At 37.7% G+C, this 11,441-nt stretch overlaps 1 protein-coding gene across 1 annotated transcript in view; it reads left to right on the forward strand.

The window, feature by feature from the left end:
- TPO (thyroid peroxidase) overlaps positions 1–6,242 on the forward strand; it is a 44,415-nt gene extending 38,173 nt beyond the window's left edge. Inside the window, 3 exon segments of the mRNA XM_014869469.2 lie at positions 1,490–1,698; positions 2,717–2,887; positions 6,082–6,242. Of these exon segments, the coding sequence (XP_014724955.2) occupies positions 1,490–1,698; positions 2,717–2,887; positions 6,082–6,242 (541 nt within the window).
- Positions 6,243–11,441: the final 5,199 nt, after the last annotated feature.

Raw genomic sequence — 11,441 nt, forward strand, 5'->3', positions numbered from 1 at the left:
AGATTTAAAAAATCATTTTTCATTTAGGCCTGTGGATAAAACAAAATTTTGTGATGAAAATAGAATAGGTTTTAATGTATGTGAAAGGGGACGTGACAGGGATAGGAGAACTGAGTTGAGAAAGTCTGTAATGGTTTTGGTTATGGGAAGGGGCCTTGGAATCATCAGTGAGGTTTCAGGATGCTCTGAGAAGTTTAGGAACAGCATGCAGGTGACGTGTAGGAGGAAGGCTCCTTTCTTTTCTTCTCCTTCCAGCCCCTCCATCTCTCCTGCATTTCTTGTCACAGTGCTGCTGAGGTCTGGGACATTCACTCCATCCCTAGTTCTGTACATTGACTCGTCCTTCAAGTGTAGGAAAAGTGGGACAGGTTTTTTAACAGATTAGGCTTCTGAAGGTAACTATTGCCCTACAAAAAAAGCCATTTTTCCAAAATTTCACATGCACTTACCTTATTTAGTAATTATGTTCCTGTTGGCAGTAGGATCAGATTTACCCTGAAAAGCCACTCTAGGACACAGTGGCAGTGCTTATCCTCCCCAGAATACAAACACAACTATCAGACTTCCCATTTGTATGCTACCTTTACAGGCAGCTCATAAAAATCTTCAAATCCTGCACATGTGCCAGGTTTGCATAGAGTCCACAGTCAATATTGCTGTTCCTTTCTAATCAGGCAAATGTAAACACAAACTCACAGACTTTCTAGAAACCTCAGCCATGTGGCCCCTGTGTTATGGATCATAAGTCCTGTGTTAAACCTGAGCTCAGTTTGTACAGTGGGATCACTCCCACACTCTACTGCTGACTATCCTCAAGCATGTGACCACCATTCCTGCCTAGAATTTGGGAAAATCCTAACTTGCCTGGCCACAGGGAACTAAGCAATGCAGCAATGCTTATCACTTTTTAATGTATTAATAGAGATGTTCTATCAAACTCTCCAGAAGTATTTTTTGCCATTTTATGGCATCTTAATATACAAAACGTTTGCCTACAAATCTACAAATTTCTTAGCAAATTAAGTACTTCTAATTAACCAGAGAAGCATTCAACAATACCTTTTTTCCTAGCAACCATTCAGTAAGGGCAAGCAGAATTCAAAAGCTTTGGTATGGATAAATCTATTATGGTAACTCCTCCAATTCTTCTGTAGTTTATGTTTTAAACAATTTATGAGTGAACACATATTAGTGTGTGTAGGAGTAAGGATCCAGTTCAATCAAATTTATCTCAAGTTTTTCTCTCAAGATTGATTTTTTGTGGACCTGTTTAATCAATGAAAAGCAATTCTGCTGGCTTTTTGCTGGCCTGAGTTGACCTTTTGATGGCTGGTTCTGTATGGACATGGCATTTACTCTTATTATTGTTATATTTACCTATTTTTGCTATCATTCTTAATTTTGGTCTTTTATATAAAGTACTATAAAAGTAAGAATAAGCAATTTTGAATTTGATCTTTTCAATAAAAATTTCTATCAACCCTTCCAGATTTTGGTGGGAAAACGATAATGTTTTCACAGAAGCTCAAAAGCATGAACTCAAAAAACATTCACTGTCCCGCGTGATTTGTGACAACACAGGAATTTCTGAAGTTCCAGCAGACGCCTTTCAACTTGGAAAGTTTCCACAGGATTTTAAGCATTGTAACAACATACCTGGGATGAATTTAGAAGCTTGGCAAGAATTTTATCAGGAAGGTAATCTAGAAGTTACCAATCTTCAGAGGGGAGGGGAGGGGAGGGAGGGGAGGGAGGGGAGGGGAGGGGAGGGGAGGGGAGGGGAGGGGAGGGGAGGGGAGGGGAGGGGAGGGGAGGGCAGGGGAGGGGAGGGGAGGGGAGGGGAGGGGAGGGGAGGGGAGGGGAGGGGAGGGGAGGGGAGGGGAGGGGAGGGGAGGGGAGGGAGCAGTGGAAGAACTGACCTTGGTTTTGGCAGATCTTGAATCTGGTCTGAATCAGATCTTTAGTATTTCTATCACCTAGAAGTGCGATCATAGAATCATAGAACATTTTGTCTTGGAAGGGATCTTTACAAGACATCTAGTCCAACCCACCTGCAATGACCAGGGACATATTCAACTACATCAGATTGCTTAGAGCCCTGTGCAATCTGAATCCAAATGTTTCCAGGGATGAGGCATCCACCTCTCTGGGCAGGTGACTTGTGTACTGAAACTTTTGCCGGTGTTTCAGTACTCTTGTCAAAAACTTGTTCCTTATATTTAATCTAAATCAACCCTCTTTTCGTTTAAAAACATTACCCCTTGTCCTAACAGGTCCTGGTAAAAAAAAAGTTTGTTCCAAAAATTCTTAATAGACTTCTGTAAATTAGGCTACAAAAGGATACAATAAGGTCTCCCTGGAGCCTTTTTTTCTGCAGGCTGCAACAACAAAAACCACCCCAACTCTCTCAGCCTGTCTTGTCAAAGGAAAGGTGCTCCAGCCCTCTGATTGTCTGTGTTGCCCTACTCTGGATTTGATCAAACAGGTCCATGTCCTTCTTATGTTGTAATGCTAGTTTTATGAAGATTATAAGTCAAACCTGTGGTATTCCATATAAATTCTTTCTCAGAAATGAACAACTGAAGTCTTGATCACCTTAAAACCTGAAAAATTTCACTGAAGTTAATGTTTATAGCAGTAATGGAGAATACCATCCATTTACAAGTGTAAGGTGGTAATTTTTTAAAAGCCTGTAATACAGACTTTTTATTTGTAGATGAACTATGTGGAACACCAAGGAATGTGGAAAATGGAGATTTTGTATACTGTTCAGAATCTGGAAAATCTACAGTGATTTATACATGTCACTATGGATTTCAGTTACAAGGAGAAGAACAATTAACCTGCACAAGCAAAGGATGGAACTTTGAGGTTCCAGTTTGTATAGGTATTTGTTGTTATTATTATCATCATTATTATCATTATTGTTAATGTCTGAATTTTCTAACAGCTGAAGTCCACCATAATTCATCTTATGTGAATCCACATAGCATACTGGGGTTATAGGTGTAATAACACAAAAATGTGAAACTCTCCTTTCTCCAGAATTGCTATCTCAATCTCTACCTATCCTGATTCAGCAATCAAGTTGATGATAGGAAAATGGCATGAAAAATTGCCTAATTAAGCAAAAAAATTAAGTCTATTAATAGCCAATGGAGCGGGGGGAGAAAGGGTGGGAAAAAGGCAGCAAATTAGAATTAGACATTGTTTCTTCATACATTCAGCATAATAGCATGACAGAGTTGTCATTTTCCTGGCATTGTTTCAGTGGATGCTCTAGATAAAAGTTGAGCTCTGCACCACTAGGTCATGTGTCATCCTAATAATTTGAGTAAAAGTGAAAAAAAGCATTCTGTGAAATGAATAAGTGAAATTAAGGAAACTAATAATCACTTTAGGTCCAACCTCCGTCTCCCAAATAGCTATGAAAAGAAGTTAATTACTTCAGCAGGTACAAAAGTAGAGCAGGTGAAAAATCAGTAGAAATACATATTTCTAGCACATTTTCACAGGAACCCTTTTCTGTTATTTTAATAATTCTTTCATCTTCTGTTTGCTTTTTGCCTTTTACTCTTTGGTAGAATAGGTTAGAAAGAGAATGTGGCAAATATTTCAAGACTTTCACTCTTCATGCTATGAAGAATTAATTCTCTCTGTTCACATTTCAAATGTGTGTGTTTATGATGGGTGTGTGTGTGTGTGTGTGTGTGTTGTGTGTTTGTGTGTGTATTCACACTCCTCTGCTTTATAGGAATGTGAGAGAAAACTAAAGCCAAAAAGGCCATATTTCAGCATATATTATGGATGGTAAATTAATTTGAGTACAAGTGCTGCAGTTCATCCACAATAAAGTCTGCTTATCAGTATTTCTGTGATAATGGAATAGAAAGCTCTTCATTCTAATTGTATACCTGGTATGGAAAAAGTCAAATGAAATTTGCAGCTCTTTCCTTTATTCACATCCTATTTATCCACTGAATTCCTCCCACATAAATAGCATATAAAGAAATAAAGCTGTTAAATGAATTATAATAAAACCTTTTCAATACATTAATGTTCTGGCAGCGAGTGGAATAAATAAGTTAAATGAGTGAATCATTCCTTGTCCTAGTTTCTTTTAATATGTTCAGTAATGTAAACAAAAGACTGTATATCTGCTATAGGAAAACAAGCTGCTGCATATATTAAAAAAGCAATGCCTTTATCAAAGGAAAACCATCAAAACCCACTTATGCAGATGCTACTTGAGTTTTACAGTAGAAAGCACTTTGTTCCACGCATGCCTGTGCAATATGTTCTCATTCTTTTAAATATTCAGCAAATTAGGGATAAATCAAGCAATATAATGAGGAGGATAGAGCTTAGCATTTCTGCAGATGGTTTCAAAATTATATGCTGCTCTGGAAAAGACAGAGTGGCTTGCTGGCAAAAGCATAGGATCTGAGAGCTGTTAATTCCCGCTTACTAACTTGGGCTTTGACTGATATAATTTCTAATGATTCAGGAAGTAATTTAGTGCTAGAATATGCTACCTTCCTTTATATTAAGTAATGTCATTCTCCTGATAAATAACTCTTTACTTTGCTTCAGTAAACTAGTGCTCTCTGAGTATCAGGGTAGGCTGGTCAGATCTGACATGCACTATTTAGTGATGAAGAAGAGGTAGCTGGTTAGCAGATAGCATGACTGTGGATCTAGAGAAGCTGAAGCAGCACATTTGAATTACAGTGCAGGCAAAGATGCAGGTTTTCTTTCCTGCATGATGGTTAAGCCAGTGAACATAACTCAAAATGTAGTTTTGAAGGGAGTAATATCCAGAAATCTTCATCCTGAACAACAGATTATTTTCCCACTTCAAAAAAGAGTTATGAAAGTGATTGTTTCTTAAGGGTTCTGTTTTAGATTTTTCCTCCATGTAAGTCTTTTGACTGACTTAGTTGATAACTAACTTTGGGCACAACTACTTTTTTGTACTAAAACTTGAGAGAATCGGGCTTGATCTTATTTCCAATGATGGAAAGTGGTCTCAGTGATAATGCCAAACTAAGTGAGTAAATACAGGTCAGTTATTAATACCAATTGAAAATAACTACTTATATGGAAGTAGAAAATAAAAAATTGTGGCAGGGAAGGAAAGGAATAAAAACAGAGAAGATACTGAAGACTGAACTAGTTGTCCACATACGGGTTTGCAGTGCTTCACCCTTGGTCAGAGACCAAGGACATTAAACAAGCTGTCAGATATACAGAACCAATGGAATATTACCTAAAATAACACTGGACATCTACTTTTAGTCAACTGAATTCAGTCATGCAAGTAAATATTACACAGAAAGAAGAAAGGTGTAAAAATATGAGAAGACCTCTCTTTCCCTCACTGAATAATTTCTCTCCTGCACTGCTGTTGCTCATTTCACCACATAATCAGAAAGTGAGAGTGAAAGATCTTGAAAGGCCTCAAGAACAATATGTGTATGTACATTTTCCAATGGATAATTGTTCATCTGCTCAACATTCTGCCAGGATGTTGTTATTTTACAGAATTTATATAGCATCTAGAAACAATCGTCCTTGCAGTGATATGATAAATTATGGTTATAAATTTTGTAACAAAAGATAACTGAAAATTTGACTCCTCAAAATCATAACTAAAAGTGAACAGAACTATGTCTGCATTATTATTTTCATAATCTCTATAGAGCACAAGACGAAAACGTTTATAGAGGAAGTCAAATCTTAGGACAGAAACATGTGCAAGGAGAGCTCTTAAGTTTAGGATTTTTATTTTTAAAAATTCAGCCAATTGCCATTTGTAGCTTTTGGTGGATTATGAAAGCAACTTTTTTTTTTTTCATCATATCCAGCTTTAAAATAAACAAACAAAAAATAAAAACAAAGCAACAATGATCCCCTACTTTGTATTTTAAACAGTAACAGTACAGATTTTTATCGTTATCTGTCTCATTGAAAGTGTGCATTGCCTTTCATTTAAGAATCCTTGTAAAAAGTGTTTATGAAAAATTAGTAATCGCTTTGTAATTTGTAATTATTACTGATCACTGTGTACTCATTTTGCAGACATCGATGAATGTGAAAATGAAATTAATCCACCATGCCCTCCTTCTGCTATATGCATTAACACCAAGGGCAGCTACAAATGTCTCCACACTGATCCCTAAAATCTGGCAGAAGATGGAAGAACATGCATTGGTGATGGTTATGAACCTATTGTCCATTAAAATGTTCTCTGTTCCACTTTACAAGTATGTAAAAATTCATCAAATTGTGTTTTATTGAAGAGCTGTTTACATGTGAAAAATGTCTACACAACCATGGGCATAAAGATACAGACAGATCCTGTAAATGAAGGTGTGGAATAAATAATACTGATACATAAATAAGCTTTTCATTTCCTTTTGCAATAAATGACTAAGTATTTCCTGACAGTGCATATGGGAGGGAATCAAATTTGTCTCAGTTTCTCCTAGTTAGTATCTAAATTCAGCATCTAAATATTAAGTTCCACCTGACACATTCTGAAACAATCAGCCCTTTCAAAGCTAGCAGAAATTCTGCATTTTCTTGGGTTTTTCAACTTTTCAGCATGCATGGAAGCTGAATGGTAGAAGTCTAAGGGGAGTATGAGTGCAGTTGCCCACTGAAGCTGAGCAATACCTGTTCTAGGGAAAGCTCCATGAAAACCTACAATCCAAACTCAAGTGAATAGGTATTTGTTTTATCTGAGTGCCCAAGGGAAGCAAGTAATGTTTAAACCACTCAGATCTTGCATATAGAGTGCTGTATGCCACACAATCATAAGCACACTGAGTCTCACTGATGGCACATTACTTCTTTCCTGTTTCAGTGAATTCCTTGGTTATGACATGGGATTACACTGTCCCTTATTATTAATTGTTCTAAGAAAACGCAAGATGATAATTCCCCAGCAAAAAAATACCAAGTTGCAAACAAACAAATCTTCAAAGATATGGGATGCATCCAATCAGTTTTCCATCTGTGTTTCAAGGTTACATGAGTATATCCCACCAGTGAGACCTCATTTCTCAAATGACATCTTAAGCGAGGCCATGTGACTTCATCAAAGGCCCAGGAATTAAGTACAATGGGAGACTGCACTAACACACCAGTAGAAAAACCTCCCAAACAGGAGTTTGCCAGAATGGACCTACCTCTCTCTTGATGTAGTAAAAGCAAATGCAAATCTTCATGACCTAATCTTTATGGGATTAGACTAAAAAGTTATAGTGGTAGCCATTCAGAGTTTCATCTGAATCAGAAAATTGAAGAAAATACACCTTTTTTTAGGTGTTTCTTAACTTTATTATTTACAGTTTATTCCTTTATCCAATCAACCATGGTTACATTTATTTATCCCTCTAAATTCAGAGACAAAATCTGTTTTCAGATTAATTTAAAGTGGTTAATTCACTGGTGTTGAATGCAACAAAGATAACATGAGGACACTCAATTGGCATATGGCTGCTGTTGAAGAGAGTATGTGCTATGGACTTCCTGATCAGGAAGAAGTAGATGGGTCTTTCTTCAAACAACTGGAAGAATCTCTGTGTTCACAGACCCTGGCCCTCATGGGGAATTTTACCCACAGTTGTAGGGACAATACATCAGGGCACATGCAATCTAGATTTTTGGAGAGCATTGACAGTTTCCTGACAAAAGATGATCAAGGAGAGAACAAGGAAAGGTGCTCTGTGGGACCTAGTGCTTAAAAATGGAATCACAGAATGGTTGAGATTGGAAGGAACTTCTGGAGTTCATCTTGCTCAATTCTTCTATTCAAGCAGGATCACTTAAAGCCGTTTGTTCAGAACCATGTCCAGACAGCTTTTGAATCTCTCCAAGTGTGGAGACTCCACAACCTCTCTCAGCAAACTGTACCAGTGCTCACTTACCCTCCCAGCCACAGTTTCCTGATGACACCCACTGTATACCAGTTTGTGCCCCGTGCCTCTTGTCCTGTCGTTGGGCACCACTGGAAAAAGCCCAGCTCCCTCCTCTTTGCACCTCTCCTTCAGATATTTATACAAATTGATAGGCTCCCTCCTGAATTCTCTCTTTGCAAGGCTAAGCAGTCCCAGAGCTCTCAGCCTCTCCTCATAGGAGACATACTCTAGACTCCAATTGTCTTTGTGCCCCTTCTCAGAACTCTTTCTAGTTTGTCGATATCTCTGGTGCACCAAGGGGCTCAGATTGGCCACCCAAATCCAGCTGATGTCTCACCCAGAGCAGAGGGCAAGGATCACCTCTCTTGATCTGCTGGCAATACTTTGCTTAATGCATCCTAGGATGCCATGATCTGCCTTTGCAGGAGGGGTGCATTGCTGGCTCATGTTCAACTTGGTGTCCACCAGGCCCCACAGGTCCTTGTCTGCCAAGCCATTTTCCAGCAAGCCATTCTCTGGTGTGGACTGGTGCCTGGCGTTGTTCCTCCCCAGATGAAGGAATTTGCATTTCGTCTGTTGAGCTGTGAGGTGCCTGCCAGCCAATGTAACTCATCTATAGAGGCCCCTGGGCAACCTGTCATAGCTCATCCTTCTTGAACAGGGAGATTTGACTAGCTGACCTTCCAAAATCAATGACTCTTTGATGCTATGTTTAGGTAAAGAGAAAATGAACAGGTTTTAGCGGTGCTTCATATGGTTTCTTTGTAAACTGTGGTTCTTAACATACTAGTGTACATCCCTCACTGTCATTTCTTACACTTTTTGAAGAAAAGAGTCAATTAACTACTTGATAGTAAATTGCTCACAAAAATATTTGTATTAACAAGGGAAAGGATAATATTACAGATAAGTGTATTCTAGTTTGTTTAATTCCCATATTAAAAAAAAATTACATAAAACAAGATGTTTGTGTTTTTATTTCAGATAATAAGTTTTTATCAAGGTCATTGAGTGGTTTCATCTGTTGGTCTATTTTTTTTTGCATTTTTAAGAACATCCTTCATAAGGCCTAGTTAATTTCATCATACAGTTAGAATGAGGTTTTGAGACTTGGTGAAAAAAGGCAGTGCAAAACTTTTCTAAATCAACATCTTGGTGATAGATAAGCAGCTGAAACTGAGCAGTAATAAGAATTTGGAAATCTGCAGCATAGAGTGATTTAAAAGTATGAGAGCACTTCACATTATTATGCACATTTCAGTCTTCAAAACTAAAAAGCTCTTAAAAATTTTGAAGAGCTCTAGTAATGCTAACTATTCAATACTAAAAATCTATGTAACCTTCAATCCTGCTTTTGTTGATGGAATTCACCAGTAGTCTCAAGGCTTTTTTTCTAAGTTTGCATAATGTCTTTGACTCAGATGGAAACTTGATAACTTTATTCAGGAAGTTAATTTTTTGAATGGTCTCAAATGAAAGTTGCTCATCCCTTACTGCTCTGGCCCATGGTTTGTGATATTTTTAGAAGTAAAGAAAAGCAAACCAAATAAACCCCAAACTGAAAAAAAAAAAAAGAAAAAAAAAACAACAAAACCCATAAAATTCCAAATTTTCCATCTGTGCATACTCTAACTGCATTAAAAATACTGTCACATTTTAAATAACTTCAGTTTTGATCCACAGTTATTTTCTGTACAAAAGAATTTACTTGCAAGATTCCTCATAGTCATTCAACCCAAAATATTATCATTGGCCTCTAATTTAAATTAGCTGTAGTTCTTGTTTTGAGTTATATGACAGTGACTGATTGTAACCTTTGGATAAATGTTCTTACCTTTTTGCATGTTTTTACTGCCATGTCAAAGGAACATAAATCCTGAAAATGACACTTCCTTAAACTTTGATGGAATTATAATATTGGACCAACTTTCTTTGCTGTGCTGCAGAGTGCTGTAAGAAGTGACTCATCACAGCAGGTGCTTTAGTCTGCAAAGTCAGTTGTTACGATCAGCACTGCACCCTGCAGGGTTGAGAAAGCCAGCTGGTTTGAGATGGCAAAAAACAAGTATTTTGATACTTTTATCAAAACTATAGAAAAATATGGTTCATTTTGGGAAAAAATTACAGCAGGAGCTTTATATTCTGTGCTAATCAGGTGCTTCCAAAATTGATCTTTTTGTATGCTCGATTTTGTATTTACCAGTGGGTGGATTGATATTGTTGTAAAGGGTTAACTGAGAAACTGAGCTAAATAATGAGGGAAGTTCAGGGGTAGGTAAAGAGAATAGGCTGAAGCAAAAGAGTTCAGCACTTCAAATTAAATATGTACTAAACTCAAAACACAGTTTTATTCCACTAATGACTGGGATGTGTAAAAGGAAAACTAAGTACTTGAACTGAAACAGAATAGGAGATGTTTTTTAGCAGCATTGTTTAGCAGCTATGATATTGTTTTCTGACATATGCCCTTTAATTAAATTGTTTCAATGAAAAATATTAAAACTCTATTATGATTTCTGTGAGTTTTCATGACAGTTCCATTGTGCCTTTCAGCATATATAAGAAAAGTTTTTTACATTTATATTAGTTAAAAACATTGACAATTAAAAGGCTAAATTATCACTGTAATCAATTTTTAAATCTGTACGGCTTTTGGTGAAAAACTAAGAAGGAGTTAACATGCTCATTTTACTATGCTTCATTCTGTTTCACAGCCTGCAAATGAAGTTCGTGTATCTCTCTTCAGAAGCCTATCAGTCACATGATTACAAACTTTGGATACTGGAATTCAAGAAAAAAATGACAACTAGACCTTCCAGCCTGGAAGGTAATTTTTATTTTGGATGGTGCTACATGGCATTGGAAGCACACACATCTGCCAAGCTGATGGCTGCCTGCCCACTCCCAAAACAGCAAACCAGTTTTGCTCGGATACAGATGGCAGCTGAAGATGCATGGCATGCCTATCACTGCAGAGACAAATTCCAGCCTCCAGAAGAGTTTTGTTGCTCTATCATCATGTGCCAGTTTGTACTTTAACGTTTACCTCAGAAAGACAGAACAGTAGAGGGAAAGAGGCAAAAGATGCAGCAGAATAGATTTGCTGTAATGGGCCACATGCTGGATCTCCAATTCCTGCACACAGCAAAGACAGCCAATCTTCAAGCAGACCCTGTTAGCCCAGGTTTAATTCAGAAGCAAACACTTCAAGAGAAACTCAACCACAAGGCTGACAGCCTTGTCCAAACCACAGGGCTGAACTCATGCTGAAGAGCCAGTGAAAAGGCAAAGGTGTGTGTACTGACCATTTCTCCAGTAGGTGTTTGCTCTCTGATGCAGGGCACAACCTAAGAGCTGTGATTTTAGACTCCATGCCATTGTAGAGCAATGTCAAGGTGCCTGCACAATGCTTGGAAAAGGGCAGGCAGCCCATCATCCATTAGGATTATCATGCTCTTCCCAGTCTCCTTTTGGGTGTTTCATGCACCTGATTGCTTATCTTATACATGACTTGAA

Source organism: Sturnus vulgaris, chromosome 3 (assembly GCF_052056855.1).
Source record: "Sturnus vulgaris isolate bStuVul1 chromosome 3, bStuVul1.hap1, whole genome shotgun sequence".
Classification (NCBI taxonomy): Eukaryota; Metazoa; Chordata; class Aves; order Passeriformes; family Sturnidae; genus Sturnus; species Sturnus vulgaris.